This window comes from Dromiciops gliroides, chromosome 4, assembly GCF_019393635.1.
Source record: "Dromiciops gliroides isolate mDroGli1 chromosome 4, mDroGli1.pri, whole genome shotgun sequence".
Classification (NCBI taxonomy): Eukaryota; Metazoa; Chordata; class Mammalia; order Microbiotheria; family Microbiotheriidae; genus Dromiciops; species Dromiciops gliroides.
This window is the reverse complement of record NC_057864.1, coordinates 44,425,932-44,450,956: the sequence shown is the minus strand read 5'-3', so window position 1 is coordinate 44,450,956 and position 25,025 is coordinate 44,425,932. Positions and strand designations below refer to the sequence as shown.

The following is a 25,025-nucleotide window of genomic DNA, read 5'->3' as shown; positions in this document are numbered from 1 at the left end:
GTTTTGTTGTTGTAATAAAGTTCACATTTTCACTCAAAAGAAAATCCTTGATTTTTATAGGTTAACTAAAACCATACTTAACAACAACTCATGCTACACAATTCTTATTGGTTATTCCCAGCAAAAAGCTTTTAAAAGAGTTCCGTAAGTACATTCTCTGGGTTCAGAGTATTACCATTTTGACTGACAATTAGTTCCATTTTCACTTATTTTAAAATCTTGTCTTGAATTTAGTTAAGATCAAACAAAAATTAGAAGATATTGTTAAGCTTGCTTATACTAAGACTGTCTTCCTTAACTTTAACTTATCTATTTCTATTCTGATGAATGACTAACAACTTCATGTCTTTGCAAACATTTTCAATGATTCTGCAAGCCATTTTTTTCCTTTGACTTTTTTCTGTAACTGCACTCATGTTCCTTCTTTTGAAATCATCTGCAAATTAATACTGAGGGCTATTTCACCCCCCAGATTGGTATTTTTTCTTTTAAACAAATCTACTTGACTACTTGGAGGAAGGAAGATGGATGCTTTCTCAGCATATCTGTTACACACTCTCTCTCCTCAGCTTCCCCCTTTGCTGTCAATCAGAATTCTCTACAGAGTCCCCTAGCTTCGGCTCATGGCTGCTTCTACCCTTGATTCATTTTTCCCTGAGGTTCAGGACACAATGATCAGCTCCCTCTCTACTGCCAAACAATGACCTTGCTTCTACCGGTACTTGTCTCTGCTACAACTCCCAACTTTCCCTTTTGCTTTGCTCACTCTTTCCCTTTATCATACATCAGCCATTTTCTTAACAGTCCATTGGGGAAAAGCACAACCCAAAGTGCAGTATATGAATTCAAAGGAGAACAAACAGAATGAAAATCTTAAGAGGTATCTTAAGACTGAGACAAGAGGAAAAGGGTTGGGAAATCTAAAACATATCAATAGATGTCTGAGGTGGTGATGAGGTTATTTTCCCATATTATTATCTTCAGACTAACTCTTTTTCACCACTCAAACTTAGAAGATTGATATATGTTCCTTGTCTTCCTATTAAAAGGATAAATTTAAAGAAATTTTAAACTAAACATACAAAATTTTCCCTTTAAACAACTTTCTAATCATCAGAAACTGATTTGGTATTTGAAGTACTAAATAATTCCTGTCATTCATTCCAATCAATGCATTTTTAAAGGAATTAAGGGGACAGCTAGGTGGCGCAGTGGATAAAGCACTGGCCCTGGATTCAGGAGGACCTGAGTTCAAATCCAGCCTTAGACAATTGACACTAGCTGTGTGATCCTGGACAAGTCACTTAACTCTCATTGCCCCTCCCCACAAAAAAGGATTTAAGTAACTGAACTAACATTATAATGTCTGTATGTAATATATCTGTATTTGGTCATATACTAAATTACCTTCTATGGACAATGGAAAGTTAAAAACCTTTGATATAGCAACTCTTGTTTCAGCAATGTAAATGTCTAGCACTTTTCACAAGTATATGAAAATAAGGACATCTATAGACTAATACCTATTTTCTGATAGGTGATGAATTGTTTGGAAAAGCTCTGAAGTAGAAGGGGAAGCAGGCAGAGATTTAGTGAATTTGGATGTGCACACTGAAGACTCGCTAGACAGAGAATAAGACTTTTGTCCAGGCTTGGAGTGTAGTATTAGATTGTCCTGATCAGAATCTGAAAAACAAAGAGAATAAAAATGTTCATTTTTTCAGAGATTCTGAACTATAGAATAAAAATGTGAAATGGCCTAGTGATGAACCTAAGACCAATGAGATGAATTTTTTAGTATCCTCCTAATCCCTAGGATTCCAACTTCCCCAGGAACCCTCTTCTGTTATTAAAATATAAATTTTAGAATGCCCTTGGAGTGAGGAACTCTTGGGTCAAAATACTGCCACTGACACATACTTGGCTGTGTGACTCTGGGCAAGTCACTTAACTAACCTTTCAGTGACTCGGCTAATTTTAACCTATAATTAATTTGATCTACAGATCAGTCACTGAACTGTGATGGTGAAGGGAACTTCCATGTAGGGAGTTGTTCCCTGAACTGATAAAATCACAGAACATGCCAAAAATTGCAAAAGACTTTAAAATGAACTACTCTGAACTTATTTCCAAAGGACTTATAATTTTGTCTGTGTGGATACTCCTTCCACTGAGATAGCTTTTAACCCCCTCTGGAATTTAGTAAAATCAGTAGGAATTGTTTTGCCTGAAAAAGTCATCACCTGATACAGTCAACCTGGCAATGAGCTCTCTGAATTTTGACAAGCTGATCCTCAGACAGCAGTCATCATCCCTGTCCCTGGGACTGTAAGTTGACTAGGATTTGCCACATCTTGTACTCTACTACAGCAAGCCTCCTAAATCTTGCTCACTTTCGCACCAAAAGGAGGCATCAAAGGAAGACCTCAGTGGAAGGATTCTTCAGAATACCACAACTGACTTGAAGGCTTTGAAATGTTTAGTTATCATTAGAGATGCGCTCATGTTAATTTGATTATAAGAAACACAAAAATCCAAACTGATTTTGAAAAACAAAAAAAAAGTCTGCACGGTAATTGCTTGCATTAATAAACATGCATCCAAATGAAACATCCTCCATTTTGTTTGGTTTTCTTCATTTGAAAACTACTTACTTCCTGAGAAGGCACTTTGAGGTTTCCCATTTTCTGAGTTCTTGTTGTCAAATGAAGTCATGTTTAAGAACTGTTGCTTTAGCCAACCAGCTCGGTCTTCTTCAAAGGCTTTCCTCTATGAAAGGATAGACACAATCACATAAAAATGAAATAAATGTCTCCATATATATCACTGTTTTATTTATTTCCCAGGTCACTGTTGGAAATATTAGCTAAAGTGAGTTTCTTTGAAATCTAAAGAAAATCTATTAGTTCACTTTAAACTTACCATAGGCAAAATTTACCCTTTGTCTAATATATTCAATTATGAATGTCCTCTAAATTAAGCAGTTTAAAAACACAAGGCAGTAGTGTATAAATTGTAAATAATATAAAAGGTTAGGAATCTAAAGTTTTAAGTGACAGCAAAATACATTGATAGAATCTATGTTTCTATACATTCAGTCAGTTATCAGTGGGAGGTAGTATCTTGTATTGAGAGAAATATCAGACTAGTTCAAAGGTAAAAGTTTAAGTCTTTATTCACTCGTTTGCTGTGTGATCTTGACTATTATGATCATACCAAGACCAAATTTAGTTTCCGCATCTGTAAAATGGCTGCCTTTCCTCCTTTACAAGGTGCTGTGAGGATCAAGCAATAAATAATACACGGGCAAATGCTTTTTTGAATGTAAAGCATGACTCTGATCAATACAATGACCCAAGATAACTCCAAAAGACCAAATGATGAAAAATACTATCTGTCTCCAGAGAAAGAACTGATGAACTCTGAGTGTAAATTTAACTATATTATTTTTCACTTTATTTTTCTTTCCTTTTATGTGTGTATTTGAGAGACATAGCTAATACAGAAATGTTTTCCAAGATTTCATACGTATAATGGATACTGTATCATTTGCCTCCTAAATGGGAAGGAGAGGGGTAGGGAAGGGAAAGAATTTTGAACTCAATGGTTTTAAAAACGAATGTTAAAAATTAATTAGAAAAAGCAAATGTAAAGCATTATACAAATGTTAAGTATTAATATTACATTAAATCATCCCTTTAAGATCATTAGAACATAGCTAGAACTAAAAACTGGAAAACTTCCATTCCAGCCTATGAAGGACAAGGGCCAAAAAAGTGGTTACAAGTAGCTTCTAGAGCTTCTAAGCAGTTATATGAGTGAGTGAGTTCTCAAAGCATTCTTCCCATATAAATAACCTCACAGAGCAGAAGACAACAGAAAAACATAGGAAAAAATCTTGTTTTCCTTCCAGGAGATAACAGAACTGCTATCAAATAAGGAGGTGAAGCAAAAAGGTTTGTCCTGTGCTACTCTTTCTGGACACCACCTCTTAAAACAACATCCATTTCTGACAAGATAACTGCCACTGAAGAATACAGAGTTCCAGTTCCAAGTCAGAGTGTCAACCATTAAAAAGTTGGAGGGGGCAGTTGGGTAGTGCAGTGGATAGAGCACCGGCCCTGGAGTCAGGAGGACCTGAGTTCAAATTTGGCCTCAGACACTTAACACTTACTAGCTGTGTGACCCTGGGCAAGTCACTTAAAGTCACTTAATCCCAACTGCCTCACCAAAAAAAAAAAAAAAAAAAAAAAGGCAAGTTAGTTAGTTAGAAACGTTTTAAGTGCATGGTAGGGCATCCATATAACTTCAGCCACTGGGGGAAACTGAAGCTGGTGGATCTCTTGAGCACTGGAATTCTGGAATGCAGTAGGGCCAAAGCTGATCCAGGGTCTGTAACCAAATCTGGTACCAATATGGGGAGTCCCCAGGAGTAGTGAGACACCAGGTTGCCTAAAGATGGGCAAACTGAAAGGTCAGAAATATGGAGCAGGTTAAAGCTGCCATGCCAAATGGTATTTGGCTCAGGCCCATAAGTGGCCACTATATATCTGGCCTGGGTGACACGACTGGCAAACTTGATCTAAAAAAATGTCTGAAGAAAAGTTTTCAAAAGATCCAGTGCACAAGCTTATTAATAGGAACTAAACAATGAAAACAAAAGCCCATGCTAATCCAAAAAAATTCTAATTTGTTTCTAAAGAATTGGAGCACAGACCATTTGTTTGATTCAAACTAAGTGAAAAACAAAAAACAGAAAATATGAGAAATGCTTTGTATTTTTAAAGCACACTAATAATCATATCAATGTCTTGACACTGACTCTTTCAAATATGACCATTCCAGTTCTACTGTATGCTATGACTGAAAATTTCTAGAAATTCAGCCATTTAAATACCTCTATAAAGATGTCAATTGCTCATGGGGAGGCTGTAATATAATAAAAACGACAACTCTACCTAAATTAATTTACTTATTCAGTATCATACCAACCAAACTACCAAAAAATTATTTCATAGAGCTAGAAAAAAATAACAAAATTCATCTGAAAGAAGGAAAGGTCAAGTATATCAAGGGAATTAATGAAAAAATGCAAAGAAAAGTGGCCTAGCTGTACTAGGCCACTATATTATAAAGAGGCAACTATCAGAACTATTTGGTACTGGCTAAAAAATAAGAGTGGTGACCGATCAGTGCAATAGATTAGAAACACAAAACAGTAGTAAGTGAATATAACAATCTCCTGTTTGATAAACCCAAAGACTAGCCTCTGGGATAAGAACTCACTATTTGGCATAGAACAACATCTTATACCATACACCAAAATAAATTCAAAATAGGCATGTGATCTAGACATAGAGGGTGATACCGTAGGCAAATTAGAAAAGGAAGGAATAGTTTACTTGTCAGATCTATGGAGAGGGGAAGAATTTACGACCAAAGATGAGTTAGAGAACATTATGAAATGCAAAACAGATCATTTTGATTACATTAAATTAAAAAGGTTTTGCACATACAAAAACAATGAAACCAAGATTGAGAAGGAAAGTAGAAAGCTGGGAAACAATTTTTATGGTCAGTGTTCCTGATAAAGGCCCCATTTCTAAAACATCAAATTTATAAGAGTACAAGTCATTCACCCATTGAGAAATAGTCAAAGGATATGAATAAGCAGTTTTTCAGAGGAAGAAATTAAAGCAATCTACAGCCATATGAAAAAATGTTCTCAATCACTACTGATTAGAGAAATGCAAATTAAAACTACTCTGAGGTGCCACCTCACACCTATCCAATTGGCTAATATGTCAAAAAAAGAAAATGATATATGGTTGAGAAGATGTGGGAAAACTGGAACACTAATGAATTGTTGGTGGAGTTGTAAACTAATCCAACCATTCTGGATCCTTTGACCCAATACCAGCAATACCACTACTAGGTCTATATTCCAAAGAGAACATAAAAAAGGGGAAAGGACCCACATGTACAAAAATATTTATAGCTTCTCTTATTGTGGTGGCAAAGAATTGGAAATAGAGGGGATGCCCACTGATTGGGAAAAGTTTGGAACTCAATATTTTACAAAAATAAATGCTGAAAACTATCTTTACATGTAATTGGAGAAAAATAACATAAAATACTATTAAATAAATAAATAGATATAGATAGATAGACAGACAGACAGATAGATAAATAAATAAATACCTCTAGTCCTAGTCGGATAGCAGCCTCTGTAAAACTCCGTCTTTCTTTCTCAAAGTTCTTTTTTTGTTCTTTAAATAAGGCCCATTCTTCTTCAAGACGTTCTTTTTCTTCCAATAAATAACAGTCTTGTAATAACGAGGAGGTTTCATCATCACATGCAGCGGTTAACTGCTGCTACAAGTTAAAAGAAAGCCTGTTTAAATTCTAACATGGATCACCTCACAGGTTGAGATACTTGCAGTAACCCTCCCCTACAAGTTAATTTGGAAAAGGGTGACCAATGCAAGCAAATTCAATGTTTTAAGTCCTATTAAAAGAAAAGAATACCATGTTCAGGTATTGCAAAGCACAGTAGTTAAAATAGAAAACTGATATCTACCTGTAAAAGTTGTTGCTGAGTCTGGATCATTTCCTTGCACTGTTGAATTTCCAACTCCAGTTTTTCAGTTTCTTGTTCATGATCCTGTCTTGAGATAACTTCTTCATCTTTAAAGCCTCCTAAGTGTACCTTTGAAACTATGATCCAAAACCACATTTAGCATTGGTATAAAAGTCCTTAAGGGTATCTAAAGTTCTCTTGCATACATTAAAATAATAAACATCTTAGGATTCTTGCCATTCAAGATTTTCATAGATTCTTATAAAATTTAACAATTTCTAAAGGAAGAGATCTTTGCTATTCTAATTGTCAAAATCCACTATAAATCCAAACTTCAAGATTAAATTCCTTCAATATTGTACACATACAAAAACAAGTGGGTTCTACTGCAACTATAGCTAGCGTGTTATCTTTCAATGTTAGAAATTAAATAATTTCTTCTCTATATCATAGTTTTCTACAAATTGTATACCTAATATATTACTTTTATATTCGTTTTGTCCAAGTGCTTATCTTGGCTAAAGAAAGATAATTTTCACTGCTGTGGATATTACAGCAAGATTATGTAATAAAATTAATGAATTATGTTTTGTTGCCACTTCTATTTCAAAGCAAATTATTTCACTTGGGACTTACTCCTTTATTATAGGAATCAGCACATGAAAATATTATTTGAGACGAGACTTGTTCTCTGGTATTAAATGCAAGATTTATAAACTTTAAGCCTACTTGTAAAATCTAAGCACAGTTTATTTATTGCAGATAATGGATGAAATCAAAGTAATATATTTAAACACTTAGTTTTGGGAATATAAGTATAAACATTATTTTACTAGTCACTCCTCCCTGCTGAAGACATTTATCAGCACTGAGTTTATAGCTGGGCAATTTATGATGACTTTTTTTCTGTAGAACAATAATTCCTTCAAATAAATAAGCTTGTCCAATAACCAATTTATTAATAACTAAAACTATATGTAATTTCTGTTCAAAGTAAACATACAAAATACTAAAGAATGTATTCTAGAAATCTACACTAAGAAATGTCTAAGGCAAAAGGAAAGATAGAAACCCTACATGAATTTATATTGTATAAACAGTACTTGATTTTAAAATGTTTAGAATAAAAACAAAATGACCTGATTCACTCCCATTGATAGACTATACTTAATACAAGGCACCCAAACGTGCTTTTCTCAAATAAGACTTACTGCATATGCAAAATGATTTTCTCCAGGAAAAACAACTCTAATATAATGTCTAAAAGCAGACAAAATGTTATCATGCTTCAAATATTTTTTTCAGGACATATACTTGAATGTGACTCCACAGCTAGTTTTTTTGGTATCTATTCAACAAAAATTTTAAAAATATGTACATATGAGCATAATATCACCATAACACTTGCAATAAAAATTTATATTCAATGATGTTTCTGGAAAATTTATCGACACATTTATCTGAACATTTCTTTGGGAAGCATTAGAATGTTTGGTGTCACAATTTAGCTAAAAATGGATAGAAACCATAATCACCTTGGTTATCAAGTTTTTCAACGTGACTTTTCAGAATTCTCCACTGTTTTCTAATGCTATTAGTAAGCTGCTCTCTCACAGTTTCACAGGAGAGTTCCCACATATTTTCTTTACTTAGTTCTGAAGTATCTTCTTCAACATCCGACAAGACCTATACATAAATAAATGGTAGAATTTATTGAAAAACAAAAATAGGCAATAAAGGAAAAAACTACAGGATATACTAACATTGTAAGTCATTAATTCAGATTGATGAAATGTTATCAGTTTTTCTGTCATCTTTACATAGTTTTTGTAAATTGATTTTCTCCTGTTAACAACTGCTGTAACAAAGCATATTTTCTATACATAAAACTTTTGCCCCAAATTCCTAAGTCCCATTTCTCTCCCTAACTTAGTCCTGCTGACAAGTATAGTGAGTTCTATCTTAACACCTCAATATAGTATGGAGGTGACCCTGGCAACTGAAAAGCAGCTGTGCTGAAGGAATGTGAACCTTGGCAGGTCCTACACCAAAGTGGAGAGGCCAAAAGGATCCCTTCCAAACCAAAGTCTACGATCCTAAGAGATCCCGGACTGTTTTCTGAGGATCAGTCTAGCAAAATTGAAGAGTCACTCATCACCAGGGTGACTGTGGGGGGGGGGGGGAATCTGTAGATTCCTCATCCTAAGGCAAAAGGCAGTGTAGCATAGGGAAAGTGAAAAGATAGTACTCTGGCCTGAGGCAGAAGACAGGGGTTTCAAGTCCTAACACAAACTATCTGTGTGACTTGTCAACAGGTAATCACTTCATGAAACTTAGATGAAAACTAGGTTTATTACAAGAGAAATGAACATGTATGTGGAATCCAAAGAATTTACAACTCATATAAAAGTTTTCATTTTTATAACAGCAGGACAAAGGAAGGAACTACCAGATATCTCCACCTAAAGAGATGGGAGGGGGAAAGGTGCAGTAAAGGTAGGAAAAGGACAAAACTTCTTCATAAAGGGAGGAGAGCAAGGCATTGGCAAAAGCCACATTCTTTTCTCTTGGGAGCTGCTAGATTATGAAAACAGGAGGGTCTGCATATCTACAGGATCCCAGCAGCATAAGAAGTTTCTCTGCCTAGCGCAAACAGACTGACACCTGTCTTGACTCCCAAGGACACATGGGGAGTCCAGTTTGGGATGCAAACAAAAAATTATATAAACTGGGGGGTTGCAGTGGGGAGGGGGATTCATCCTTGACACATTCGGGGCCTCCTGCATTCTCTGGGTTCAGTGTTTGTGGAAAATATAGCGATTCAAAAAGACAAGTTCAAGGGACCCCTTAACAGTCATTAACAGACTCCAGAAGAGTTCCTGAAGCTATCAGTGCTCCAGGTAGTTCTCTCAGACTTCAAGTTGAAGAGAAGATGCTAACTAAGAATCACAGTCAAATTAAAAAAAAAAAAAGAATATTCCAAGATTTGAAGTTATCTTAATCTAAGGGATGATGGGAGCTAGGGGGTGGGCTGGCACAGGAGGTCCTAAGACTAACCAAACGACAAACCCTGAAGTGCTGTATAAAAAGAGGTGTACTACATGGGGATCTGCTTTTTGGCCCTCCTATTTAATTAATTAGTTAGCTAGATAACAACTGGGGGCAAAGCACTTCATGTCTCTTAGATCCAAATACCTTCTCTACAAAATGACTAAGTGGCCACAAGATTCCTTTCAACTCTAAAGCTCATGTATACCTCACAACAAAGAAAGTGATAATGAATTTCTTGATGCTCTTTTTATTCCTCTAGTAGAAATCAGATTTATCCAAACCAGTACTTATCCCTATACAGCTCTCCTTAACAACAGGAGGGGGAAAAATCCATGAAGTTGTTTATAAAGCAAAAGACACAAATTAGCCCTGCTTTCCCACTGATTTCCACTTTATAACAAGAGATACATTTCTTTGGAAAATTCCTCAGTCAACAAACCAAATTACATTTAATGAGATTCACTTCAACGTTAATAAGTATTGAATCAACACACAAGCTAAACCTGAGCAACTCAAAAAACATCAAAATCCAAAAACTGTACATAAAGCCTGCCTAAATAAATGGGAGCAATATAAAATATTTTTAAGTGGCCAACCAAAATTTTAATTTTATCCTCCTATAAATTAGAGATGCAAAATCAATTTGCATTTTATTGAATAGCTTAATATATTAAAATTTCATCTATCAAGCTTATAGGAACTTTGTACTTACCTCTCCCCCCGCCCCCAGTTTACTCATCAGTTAAACTTAGAACTAAAAAATTCATCCATATTAAACAGTGCTTTTTCATGCTACTTTTTAAACCACAGAACCTCTACAATCTTGCTAGAGGAATTTAAAATGAGAATATGTTTTTCTTTGACATTTACCAAATTTCAGCTCAATACGAATTGACCAGCCATGTTTCAGAGCAAAAAGAGTTTTTTGTGTCTCTGTATCTTCACAGCCTACCTAACACAGTACCTCAAACACTGTGAGCAGCATTTAATGTTTGCTGAATTGAAACAAATCACTGGTTTCAGGTTGCATTTTCTACATTTTACTCAGTCATGCATATAAACCAAGGAAAAAAGGCCTATACAATTATCCATCATGAAATTAGAAATAATACTTAAGCATGTTTCAAAGGACAAAATACAAAAGCTTCAAGCTAGGTTTCAAGGAGGAAAAGAAGATAGGAAAAGGGTTCTACCAAAAAAGTCGGATATTACTGCTTCTCCAAAGTTAAATATTTAAATGCCCTAAAAATATATAGTATGCGACCCACTTCCTAATTGATTTGTAGCTACGTTGTCCAGCTATCAACGGAAAAGAGTTTTACTAATACAGACTACATGTGACCTTAGAGGCATAAGGTTACTAGTGTTGGTCAAATTCCTGTTTGAGAGCAACAGAAGTCTAGAAAGCAGCAAAATACAATACCGAAATATACTTATAAAATAAAAAACTAAGTATCTAAAGAAAAATGAAAATGAGTATAGCTCAATTTAGATCAGATATGTAAAACTACTTGGATATAGATTAGAATCAAAAAGGAAGGAACTAAATAAATAATATGATCTCTATCTAAGGATATTTTAAATTTTAACAGGAATATAAATATGCTTAGGAAAAAATCAATATTTGCCAGACATAGTATTAAAATTGAAGCAAAAAAATGACAAGAAATACTTCTATACAATATAAAAACCTTCTGTTCTGAAATAAGAACAAATAAATGAGTTAAGAATTCTTATACCCCTACACACCTGGCTACACATTCTGGCAATGACCACCCCAGCTTCCTTTTATAACAATGGCTGGGGTAGATAATTTCTAACCACCGCCTTCCTCTCCCTGTCCCACCAACCGAAGCATGCACCTAACCTGGAATTTCCACCCAGAAGGCAACTAGACATACTCTATTCTATTACTAACTCAAGGATCTGGAACAAGAAAAAATTCAGGGAAGAAATGTAACAGAGAAGCCACAAAATACAGAGACAACAGAGGGACAAAGAGTAAGATGGCTGGAGAAAGTGTGGAGAAAAGTCAATCTTCTCAGGAGAAAAAAAACTACAGGGAAACACACAAAAAAAGAAAAATGAGTAGGCAGATCAGGTCAAAAGACAACTAAGAAATATTATATAATGTAAAATGTACTAAAAACTTCCAAAGAAAAATAAAGCAAGGTGACAAATTTGGTAGGTCCCCTAGAGATAATGGAGCAACCACCAAAAATAGACTCTAGAATGGTTAAAAAAAAAGAACTAGAAAAATTAAAACAGGAAGCAAGGGTAGAACACTGGACTGAAATTAGTGTGGAAGAGAGCTCTCAATAACTCAGCAAGTCAAGACAATAAGGCACCCTCTAAGGAACTGAGGTTCTGAAAAGGAGAATGGCAGGTGAATGACTCAAAATACAGATCTGGAGAAAACACTGGTCAAAAAGGAGTCAGACCACCTAAGTCCTACATAACTCAAAGTAGTTGACCTGGAGAATGGAATGAATAGAAATAATCTAAGGGTCGAAGGTCTGTCAGACTAAGTAAAGAGCCTGAAAACTACAGTACAATAATCATTTTAAAATAGAACAGCTCTTGAAAGAATGCATAGGATACTCAATAAAAAAAATCTCCATTTTCTGGGGCAGCTAGGTAGCACAATGGATAAAGCACTGGCCCTGGATTCAGGGGGACCTGGGTTCAAATTCAGCCTCAGATACTTGACACTTACTGGCTGTGTGACCCTGGGCAAGTCACTTAACCCTCACTGCCTGCAAAAAAAAACAAAAAAAATTCCCATTTTCAATCACCAAGAAACGTATTGGTTAAACTGCAGAATTCTGCCCATCAAAACAACAAATATTACAAACGATCAAGCAAAAGTACTTATACTCTCAAAGAAAGCAAATCTGAGTAGCTCAAGGACTACTGTCTATGAAGAAATGGAAAAGTTATTGAAAGATTTCAAAAAGTAAAGGGGATTCAGGATGTATCTAAGAATAACATCCTATAAAGCTAGGTTTATAATACTATTCATCGACAAAAACAATTTTAACAGGAAAGATATTAGAATTCTTCCTTGAAAAGACTATAAAAAAACAGAGGCTATTTGATATGCAAATAATTCAAATGGGAGAAACACAAGAAATTTAAGTAATCAACATTAATAAGGAAAGTCTAAATAAGGAAACCAATTTTCTTGTGTTTCTAAAACTATACTAGACTACTGTTTAAAAAGAAAATTTTGTTTATATTGATCAAGGATCAAAAAGAATATAAATTTATTACCAAAAAGACTTTAAAAGATTCTGATGATCTGAGGGGGATAAGAAAGAAAAAGAGAAAGGAATAAGACACAAACAGACAAATTCAGGGACTACAACATATGTTACCTCATGAATTTTTTTTTTTGACAGGGGAGGGGTTAGGAGGAGGAAAAGGGTTGGTATTCAGAGGACAGATTCAGGATAAGATAAAAAAAAGATAAATGATAGAAAGAATTTGGAAATATGTTTCTGGCAACCTGACTATAAAAAGGGAAGTAAAAATGGGAAAAGGGGCTAAGAAGAGTGCTGAGAGGGATAGAAGCCAAAAGACATACTTAAATATACTTCCAGAAAAGGAAAGAAGAAAAAAGATACAAATCTAAAGTAAGAGAATGTTATGGCATTCTTGGGTGGAAAAACAAATCACAGAAGTGGTTAATAACTATGTAAAAAGATGACTATCAAATTTGGGGAATGTAGATACTAAAAGAGTTCTCAGAAGCAAAATTATCTTTAAAAGCATAATAAAACAAAGAGAAACTGAGCATATAATTTAAAAAGAAAACCAAAAAACTTAACTCTTAAGAAAGCACAAAGCAAATTATCAAAATCAGGCAATAATGAGGTTAAATTGAAAATAAAAAAATTACAGAAATGAAAATAAAACCAGGATTGTTTTCTGAAAAGTCTAATAAATAGTTGGGGAAAATAAAATTAAAGAATTAAAAACAAATAAGGTGAATTAACAATGAATTATAAAATGTAATTATAAAAAAATTATCAGAAATTACATTACTCTATTATGGGCCAGAAAAACTGAGAAATTAAAGGGATTATTAGATGATTGCCTTTTTTTTTCAAAAATATAAAATAACCAAATTGTCAAAGACATCCCGATTTCAGAAAGAGTAAGCCATAAATGAATTGCCAAGGGGAAAATCTCTTATATGGATAGATTTACAAGTAAATTTTACCAAATGTGCAAAGAGAAATTAATATCTGTTATAAAAACTATTCTCAATAACTGGAGGAAAAAGCACTTTACCCAGCTCCTTAAATTCTGATACCCAAATAAGGAAATGATAAAACAGAGAAAAGAGAACCACAGATCAATTTCACTAGGATACTATTACTAACAATATGAAATAAAACCTTTGCAAAGCTACAACTGCAATATATTTTTAAAAAACTATTAACTAAAAATATTTTATTAAGACCAAGCTGTATTTATCCTAGGGACATCAAGGATGGTTCAAAATTAGAATTAACAATCACAAACAAAAACCACAGAATTATAATATACAGCATAAATTCATGTTGTTGTTTTTTTTAAAACTAACAAAGCACAACCATGGAAAGATTCTTTTTTAACAAATGAATATGTAACATCAGTCAAGGAGAAAGGAAAAATGATCTCTAAGTCTCAGATAACTTTCTTAGAAAACTCTAGAGAAATGAAATAATTGAGACAAAAATTTCAGTAAAAGGGAAGGATAGAAAAGAAAATAAAAATCATCAACATTTCTATATAAAAACACACAAAAAAATAGTAAAAAAAATGACAAAAATTCCATTCAAAATGAACTTCAGAAATGCACGACTGGGGAGAGTAAGGTAAGAATAATGTCAGTATGGATTTGGAATGGGGAAGCTGGAGGTATCCTCAAATGTTCTTACAGAAAGGGGAAGAAAAAAACACAGACTTAAATGAAGAGGATGAGGACACCCTGAACAATGAGTGGGTCATAGAAATGCTTAAGAGCTTTGTAAATGTATGTATGTGTGTACATATTAATATAGATAGATAAATACACACACAAAGACACACATAATTAATAGCTAGCTAAAGACACACATACTCAGGACTTTAACATAAATAAAAAGAAAGGTCTTTTCAGAAACAAATAATTGGAGAGGCATTTCTGTATGATAAAATCATGCCAGTATAGTAAAAATGACTATGCTACCTAAGTTAATTTAGAGATTTAGTGCTATGCCAAATTGCCAAGGGAGATTACTTTATAGAAATAAATTAACAAAATTCATTTGAAAGAAGCAAAAAAGTCTTGTATCTCAAGGGCAACAATCAACAAAAAGGAAGAGTGGAGGAGTCAATGGCATGCATCATCCGGATATAATATTCAAGATTATTTTATAGTAATTACAAAACATAAACAATCAGTGGGGGCAAACTGGAAAGTATTGCCTAGACATAAGTGAATATGACAGTCCAGGGTTTGATAAATCTAAGAACACCAACTAAAGAAAGGGAAGGAGACTCTCATTTCCTAAGTGGAAATACCAGAAATTTGAATTGACTAACATCTTATTCCACGTCCCTACAAGAAGTTCCAAAATTACACACATCCCAAATATAAAAAACCACATTTTTAAAAATTAGGAAAGAATAGAATGAAGTGCCTTAAAAAAGGCAGGAGTTGAATTTATAACCAAATGAGGTACAAAGATCACAAAAAGAAAAATAATTTTGGTCATGTTAAAGAGTTTTTACATAAATAGACTTAATGCAGATGAGAAACAAGTGAATATGAAAAAAATCTTTCATTAAAGCTATAATAAAAGCTTAATATCTAAGACAGATAGGGAACTGACAAACATGCAAATGACCAACAATCATATGAAAGTTTGCTTCATCTCACTGGTTAGAGAAGTACAATTAAAACTGGCAAAGGTATTAAAAATGAAAAGAAGCAATGTTAAAACAGTTGTGAGAAGACAACAACAATAACATTCTGTTGGGAGACCCATGAATTAGTCCAACCATTCTAGAAAACAATATGAAATTGTCTAAGTCACTTAACTGTTCAAACCTTTTAACCCAAAAAGTACAGGGGCCCAAAAGTCATAAAGTTATAAAGGGGTTTCATTATATAATAACTCCTTTATTTTTTGAGGAAAAAATAATTTTCAAGAAGTTATTACAACATCAGGCTCCATGACTTTTGACCTAACCTATATATGTCCTCAAAAGACTGGAGATAGAAAGTAGGGAGAGGGGGAAGAGAACCCTTGTTAATAAAAGCATTTATTGTGAAAGCAAAATCTTGAAACAAAATAGGTGCTCTACAATTGGGGAACAGATCTATCATGTTAACGAAGAAGGAGGCAAGCAGGAATGCTATATGGTGAAAAAAAAGCAATCACTAAACTTGGAGATCATAGGACATGAACTCGACTCCCAACTCAGGCTCTTACTGCCTATACTACTGTGGGCAAGTCATTTAACCCCTCTTGTGTAAAATGAAAGAGTCAGACTCAGTAACTCTTTTCCGAAAGCTCTGGGTCTATGGTCCTGCTAATGGAATGAAATTATTACTTTCTCCACTCAGGACATAGTGGGATACAACACAGGGACAACTACGCATAAAACATCTATTGTTAGGATTCACTGCTATATCATTTGGCTTCACTTAAATGTTTGTTAGAAAGGATTCAGTGGGGATGATAGCAGTTAAGGGAAAATAACCAGTATTCAAAGCAAAAAGAAACTTAAAATTTCTTTCTAAAAGCCTTTTTAGTTTTCATTTATACCAAAGAAGTCAGTGCTTACAAGGAGCCTTGCACTTATTAATCTGAACAAAAAGTTATTTAAGCAAATTTGGTTGTATTAATGTGCAATATGAGGTTTCTAAAATTTATTCTTTTAAATGAAGAAGAATCCTTATTGGGTAAAGACCATAAGCTACTGAAAGAAATTGATTTCATGGAGAGAACACTGAATTAGGAGTCAAGTCAAACAGTAAATTTTAGTGCTGGTTCTATCACTAACTAGCTTGTACCTGTATTTCTATTCCCTCTCCTATAAAATGAAGATAATGCTAAAATGAGGCAGTACTTAACTCACAAGACTGTCATCAGACCAAAATAAGATAATGTGTCTATAAAAATGCTTAGAAGTATAAAGCCCAACCCAAAGATTTTTTTTTTGTTGGGGGGGGGGCGTGGGGCAATGAGGGTTAAGTGACTTGCCCAGGGTCACACAGCTAGTGTCAAGTGTCTGAGGTTGGATTTGAACTCAGGTTCTTCTGAATCCAGGGCCAGTGCTTTATCCACTGTGCCACCTAGCTGCCCCCCTCCCCCTAACCCCCCTCAAAGATTTTTTAAGGAATAGTTACAAAACTGAGAGTCTTAGATGAAGAGTGTTAATAGTATGATGTATATATATATAGTATGTCTCTGTATGCAGCTCACCTTGAAACCAACAACACTAAAAATCATTTCAAGTACAAGTAGATTAAAATAACAAAGCCAATGAGCTCCAAATTGTTTAAATCTTTGACAAATACATTTCTCTTCCAAGTCCACTCAAACCAAGTAATTTGTTTTTTTGTTTGTTTTACTCTAGTTTTTAACAACCACCTTGGAGATGGGTCTTTCTCACCTAATGACCTCATCAGTTCCAACAAATTAATATTTCTATGGAGATAACTCCCAAATCTATATATCCGGCCCCATTCTTTCTCTGTGGAGCTCTAATTCTGAATTAACAATTGCCTCACTGGATGTCCTACAGTCATCAAACTCAACATGTCTGAAACAGAACTCCTATTTCAAAACCAAACTCACCCCTCTTCTAAACTGTTTTCATACTGTTCAAGGGCATCAACCAACCTTCCAGTTACCCAGGTTCATTACCTTGATGCCACCAATTCTTCAGCATCCCTCATCCTACATATCCGATCAGTTGCCAAATCTCATTTCTTTCTCCACAACATCAATCAAATATGTCTCAATGAGCCATCATCACCTCTAGCCTGGAATATTATAAAACAAACTATTTTGTCTCAAGCCTCTCTCCCCCCACTCCAACTCCCCCTCTACAGAGTCACCAAAAACATTTTCCTTAAGTTCTAATGACGTTCCGCATCACGCTTCCCTCCCCAGCAAGCTCCAGTGGCCCTCTACTGCCTCTAGGATCAAACATACACCACTATTTGGCATCTTATCTCTTCACAAAAGTGGTCCGTTCCTACCTTTCCATGAACTAAGACATCTCCCCAAACTGATTTCACTGTTGTACATAAATGATCCTTTGTCTTTCTCCTCTTTGTGCCTTTGTTCTGACTGCCTGCCCCACATGTCTAGAATGTATTTCCTCACCTCCGGCCTATAAAGTCCTTCAATTTGAAGAATGCAGGCCAAGAACCACTGACACAAAACTTGTCCTAATCTCTATCCCCTAATTCCCAGTACCTTTTCCTAAAGACCTTGTATTTACTTTAAATTTACTCTCCATATATTCTGCAACACACATGTACACGTTGTCTCTCCCAACAGAATCCAAGTTCCTTGAGAAAAGGCCTGTTTAACTTTTTGTCTTTAGATCCCCAGTACCTACCATAGTACCTGGCACACAGCAGGCACTTAATAAATGCTTGCTGATTAAGAGAGTATTTTATTCCATAACATATCACAAAGAGATATAGGAGGCACTGAGGATATGAGCAACAGTCTCTACCCACTGGAAGCTAATACATTTAGAAGAGATAATTTTTTAAAATATAAGATATAGATTAGAATGGCACAATTGCTTATTATATATCAAACACAGGCATGAGGCTTGACGGTGGACAAGATTATTTGTAGATGAGATAAAGAAAAAAAATCAGCACAAATCTTTCACAGAAGAGATCAATGGGACAGAAGGAAGGAAAGGAAATAAGCATTTATTAAATACCTATTTTTGTGCCAGGCATTGTGCTAAATGCTTTAAAAATATTATCTCATTTGATTCACGATCAACCCCAGGAGGTTCTATTATTATTCCCATTTTAGAGTTGAGAAAACTGAAATAGATAGAGATTAAGTGATTTCACCAGAGTTCATAACTAGTAAATGTCTGAGGCTAGATCTGAACCCAGGTTGTTCCTGACTCTAGGCCCAGTGCTCTAACCACTTTACCACCTAAAATAAAAAAATTTCAACAGGTCAGTGTGTAAATAATCCATTCTAGCAACAGGAAACAATGTGGACAAATGCATGGGGTTGAGAAAGCAGCCCCAGTTTATCCATAGTGTAGAAAGTATAAAAGGCAACAGTGTGAAATACGGCTGAAAACACAGGCCTAAGTTAGACCTAGAAGAGCTTTGAGATATAGGAGGATGATGCTTGGTATGGCATAAGAAAAATTAAACAGATACTTACAGTCCCAGGACTGTCTTCAGCTTTAGGTTTTTGCTTTTGTGGTGTCAGAAGAGAAATCATTTCCTTTTTCATCTGCTGAAGGACTTTCTTGAGCTCAGCATTTTCTAAGAGAATTTGCTTCTGGCGCTGTTCATAGTCACTCAACAGAACTTTATACATTTCATCTTCATTCCTGTGGGGTGGGCACAGTCAGCATGAAGTATGTTATAAACAGGAATTTGACTTGAAATACAAAAATTTGTAAATTTTCAATCAATGTTACCTAGCTTCGGTTTTGCCAGTTCTCCAGGCACCTCTCTTTCCATCTGCTCTCCCTACGTAATTTAAAATATCCATAGCTACCAATAAGGAAAAAAAAAAGACATGTTACATATTTTAAACTTTTGGAAACCCAAATCTATACCATATAATGGTAGGGAGGAAGAAAGGATTATAAGTCAATCTGAATCTTTATCAGGTTTCACACTACATGATTCATGTGTCAGCCACTCTAGGCTATTCTGATCTTCTTGTTCAATTCTAGTCCCAGCTCAGCATTCATCCAAGATATGTATTTCTCCCTGAGAATTGATCTGTCAGCGTGTGTGTGTGTGTGTGTGTGTGTGTGTGTGTGTGCGTGCGTGCGCGTGCTGACAGATCAATTCTCAGAGAGAAACCAACCAACTCTACACAGCATATTAAGGCCAAACAGACATTCTCCATCCTCTTTTTGTCCTAGTGTGGAGGGTTAGGGTAAAAGGTTTTGACTATAGGTATCCCATAAGAAGCGTGGCAATGTTCCAGGATTGATCAAGATAATAAGTGTGTAAAAGTCCATAGCCTTGCAGATGAAAACTAAGTCTCAAAGAGGTTGATTTGACAATTAATAAGTTAGGAAACAGATTTGAACTCTTACCTCTTCAATGCCCTTTCCTTATACAATGCTGCCTCATTAATATTCATTTCTTTATGTAGTACATGTGAATGCAAAGTCATGAATAAATGAAAAAAATTTCCAAGTCTTTCAAGATTTACACAAACTATAAACTATATACTACTGAATACTTACTTAGGTAGAAAGAATACAAAATCTCAAACTGCTAAGTCATCAGCTAATATAACCTTAAAAAATTTAAAAGATGATCTTCAAGGTGAATTCTAGTTCTACATCCTATGACTATACATTTATTTAGGCAGCTGGGTGGCACAGAGATAGAGTGTGATGGGCCTGGTCTCAGATACTTACTAGCTATGTGAACCTGGGCAAGTCATTTTTAACCTCTATCTGCTTCGCTTTCTTCAACTCTAAAAAGGAGATAATAATAGCATATATCTCTCAGGATATTGTGAGGATCTTATCTCAGGATGTTGTGGGGATCAAATGAAATAATATTGTAAAGTGCTTAGCACAGGGCCTAGAAAATTGTAGGCTCTATAGAAATGCTAGCTGCTACTGTTATTAATAATTAATTATTAAATAATATTATTAATGGTACTGATAATATTATTAATATTGCTATTATACATTTTAAGATCTTAGGGCATAAAACCATGAAAAGTATTTCAGACTACACATTTCTTTTTCTAGATCCCTTTATCTTCCCTCTTTTCCCAAAGACACATATTCTAAACTACTTTATATAATTAACATTTAGAACTATAAGTTAAAACAATATTTATAGGGTTTCAGTTTACTTATTATAAAGGTGGTTATGTTGCCAAAAAAATGTTTCTAAAGCACAGCTCAAACTCTTCATGAAGCAAGTAAAGACATACTTTGCAAATTTTAAGTGTTTTTCCCCTAAATACTTTTGACAGCTGTAATCCCCAAAGAATTCAAACTCTCCCAGCCCAATCACAATCCAAGTTAATATGATACATAAACAATAGTCCTAAAAAGATACTTGAGAAACATCAAAACTGCTATGCTAGGGGACAGCTAAGTAGAGCAATGAATAAAGTACTGGCCCTGGAGTCAGGAGAACCTGAGTTAAAATCCAACCTCAGACACTTGACACTTACTAGCTGTGTGACCCTGAACAAGTCACTTAACCCCAAATGCCGGAAGGAAGGAAGGGAACTGCCATGCTCATAACAAGATTTTAAGGATTTGGTTTTTAATAACCATTAATGTTTTATTTTTATATCCACAGCATCTACCACAATACTGTGCATACAGTAGACATTTAATAAATTAAACTATACTTTATTTCATTAGCTCATAGGTCATTTCAGAAGTGGGCAATCGACCAAACTTAAATCTCCCTAACAATCTTCTATCCAAATGTTCTGTCTTAGCTACATTAAATGTAAGTTTTTGGGGCATCTAGGTGGCGCAGAGGATAGAGCACCAGCCTTGGAGTCAGGAGGACCTGAGTTCAAATCCGGTCTCAGACATTTAACACTTACTAGCTGGAGCCAGGAGGACTCGAGTTCAAATCTGACCTCAGACACTTAACACTTACTGGATACCCGACCCTGGGCAAGTCACTTAACCCCAATTGCCTCACAAAAACCAACAACAACAACAACAAAAACAAACAAAGAAGTTTTCCCCAATGGTATTACAATCAAAAGTGAGCAAAATACTCACTATCCCAAGCTCCAACAATGGTCACCAATCTCCAAACCATGCCCATTGAAATAACTGAAGGTAGATTTGGATGTTTATCTCAATCTGTGCTCCTTCTTGTCAATCTAGCAAACCTTTATGGTATTCCTGAGATAGAGGACTTTCCATTACTACCTTTTAATCTGCTTTAGTTATCTGAAATAACACAAAAATTCAAAGTAATACCAACTAATACTTATTTAAAAACAACACTATAAAAGATTCACATAGAGTTAAAATGAGCAACAGTAGCAAAATCTATTATGCTTTAGTAGAACTCAAAATAGGGGTTGTAAAAATCATTTCTGACAAGGCTTTTCTGACATAAGAGATATGATTGGAGAGAAAAGCAAGGAAACTACATTAGTTTTACAGGCACCATAGATGATACAACGTGTGTATATAAACACATATACACACACACACACATATGTACCAAAGAGCAGAGAATCTAAATACTTAAGGAAAGAGGTAATTGAATTATAGGAGTAAAAAACTATAATAGTGGTAGACCCTCAAAAAGACTCCTTTAGACCTAGACAATCTAACAAAACAATAAATAAGAAATTAGGTATCTGAATAGAACTTTAGAAAAATAGAACTTTTAGATTTCTGATGACTATTGAATGAGAACAGAAAAGATTTTATATACTTCTCAATCATACACACACACACACACACACACACACACACACACACACACACACACACGGCACCTTACCAAAAACTGGACAAAGCATAAAAACCTCACCCAAATGCAAAAAAGTAGAAATACTCGGCCTATTGTTTACTGACCTCAATGCAATAAAAATTATGTGATTAAAGATTTCAAAGTTAATTGTATACCAAATAATACTAAAAGAAAAAAAACTGGCGTAAAAGAACAAATTACAAAAACAATAGAAAATTTAAAATAAAATGACAATAATGAGACAGCATACCAATGCTTAGAATGCAAGTAGTCCTCTAAGTAGTCCTTAGAGGAAAATATATCTCTAAACTCTTTCATCAACAAAAGGGGGAAAAAGTAAATCACTGAGTTGGACATGCAATTAAGAGAACTAGAGCAAGAAACCAAAACCCCTCAAAAGTAAACAATTTCTGAAAACCAGAGATCTGAAAAAAAAAAAAAGAATTGATAAGCATTACAAGCTGGTTAGAAAAGGAACTAATAAAATTGATAAAAAGTTAATGAGGGGCAGCTAGGTGGCGCAGTGGATAGAGCACCAGCCTTGGAGTCAGGAAGACCTGAGTTCAAATCTGGTCTCAGACATTTAACACTTACTAGCTGTGTGACCCTGGGCAAGTCACTTAACCCCAATTGCCTCACTTAAAAAAAAAGTTAATGATTAAAAAAAGGGAAAATAAAAAATAAAAAATGGACATGGAAAATGCACAACTGAAGAATAAAAAAAAATCAGAAACTATATCCAATTATATGCCAACATAACTTTTAACTTAGAATAAATTAAAGAATACTTAGAAAAATATAAAATGGCAGGTTAACAAAAGAAAGTAAACCATTTAAAACTCATTATGAGAAAAGGAAATTAACTCATAAATGATCTTCCAAAGATAAGTTTCCAGACTATATGGATATGTAAATAAATTCTATCAAACATTCAATAAACAAGTAATTCTAATATTACATAAACTATTTGCAAAAACAGGGGGAAAAGATACTCATAATTTCTTTACACGATACAAATATAGTCTTTATACCCAAACAAAGGAGAGTTAAAACAGAAATAAAACTGCAGACCAATATGCTTAATGAACATTGATGCCAAAATCTTAATATGAAATATTAGCAAATGGGCTACAATAACATATGTAGTTATCAATCAAGAGTATACACTATATCATGCCAGGAATATAGAGTTGTTCCTTTCAATGTAAGGAATACATAAATACGATAAGCCACATTAATAACATTAATAATGAAAACCACATGATTATCTCAAAAGATGTTGAAAAGACTTTAAAAAACATTTTAAAAGTTAGAAATAAATTTTCTTAAACATAGCAAATAGTGGTATCTATTTAAACCAAAAATAAATATTAAATGTAAATGAGAAAAGTTTCTGATTAGATCAAAGGAAAAGCAAGAATGTCCATTATTATGACTACTGTTTAACAACATATTGCTAGAAATACTACTTATGATGATAAGATAAGAAAAAGAAATTGAGAGAATAAAACATAGGCAAAGAGTAAATAACACAGCTTTTTGGAGATGATATAATTTCTCTAACAACCCTGGAGTCAACTAAAAATTAAGGGAAATAATAAATCCAAAGTTGCAGGATATAACACTCAAAGTTAAAAGTAAAAGTTGTGGGGTATGATAAACCCATATAAATTATCAGTATTACTATATATTACCAACAAAATCATTCAGAAACTGAGAAAGAAATCTGAATTAAAATGATATCTAAAACATTTGGGACTGCATCTACCAAGACATAATAAGGGACTATATATCCAACAGAAATAAAGATGGGGCAGCTAGGTGTTGCAGTGGATAGAGCACCGGCCCTGGATTCAGGAGTACCTGAGTTCAAATCCAGCCTCAGACACTTAACACTTACTAGCTGTGTGACCCTGGGCAAGTCACTTAACCCCAATTGCCTCACTAAAAAAAAAAGAAGATGACGATGAAGAAGAAGAAATGAAGATAGATCTAAATAACTGGAGAAACAGTAATTACTAATGGGTAGGATGAGCCAATATAATAAACATGACAATACTACTTAAGCTAATTGACTTATTCAGTGTCATACCAATCAAACTACCAAAGGCTTATTTTATAGAGCTAAGAAAAATAACAGTCATCAGGAGGAACAAACTTAAGAATATCAAAGGGAATTACAAAAACAGTGGGAATAGACAGGGTGTAGCAGCACCCACCAGGACCAGATCGACATTATAAATGATACTATAAAATAAGTCATTAAAACAATTGGCTACTAGTTTTTTTAAAAAAGGAGCAGTCAGTATGTGGAACATATTAGTTATATATGATAGAGCAAATGAACACAGGAGCATAGTGTTCAATAAACCTCGAAACTCACTATCTGACAATAAATGCTAGGAAATCTGGAAAGCAGTCTGGCAGACAATAGGTATAGATGAAGATCAATTCCAAATGGAGACACGATTTAAGACATAAAAAATGACCTTGAAAGCAAAGCAGAAGAGCAAGGAAGAAATTACCTCCCTGATCTGTAGATAGGGGAAGAGTTCATGGACTAACAAGGGACAAGATCCAAGAATATGAAAGGATAACTGTGATTATAAAAAATTTCTTATCTCTAAAACAAAGATAATAATAGCATTTACCCACAAAGGGTGTTAAGGCAATAAAATGAGATTTTTGTAAACACTT

General features: G+C 34.4%; 1 protein-coding gene across 6 annotated transcripts in view; it reads right to left on the bottom strand.

Annotated features, from left to right (window-relative positions):
* The window catches only part of LOC122756063 (SSX family member 2 interacting protein), a 66,233-nt gene that overhangs the window by 2,020 nt on the left and 39,188 nt on the right, over positions 1-25,025 (bottom strand). For 5 of the 6 annotated variants that reach the window (XM_044005150.1, XM_044005146.1, XM_044005149.1 and 2 more), the window contains 7 exons: positions 19,310-19,385; positions 19,048-19,219; positions 8,116-8,266; positions 6,581-6,717; positions 6,202-6,375; positions 2,655-2,769; positions 1,524-1,686 (listed from right to left, as the gene is read on the bottom strand). In XM_044005150.1, coding sequence (XP_043861085.1) covers positions 1,524-1,686; positions 2,655-2,769; positions 6,202-6,375; positions 6,581-6,717; positions 8,116-8,266; positions 19,048-19,219; positions 19,310-19,385 — 988 coding nt within the window. The remainder of the gene's footprint in view (positions 1-1,523; positions 1,687-2,654; positions 2,770-6,201; positions 6,376-6,580; positions 6,718-8,115; positions 8,267-19,047; positions 19,220-19,309; positions 19,386-25,025) is intronic. The other variant, XM_044005148.1, reaches the window with a different exon arrangement.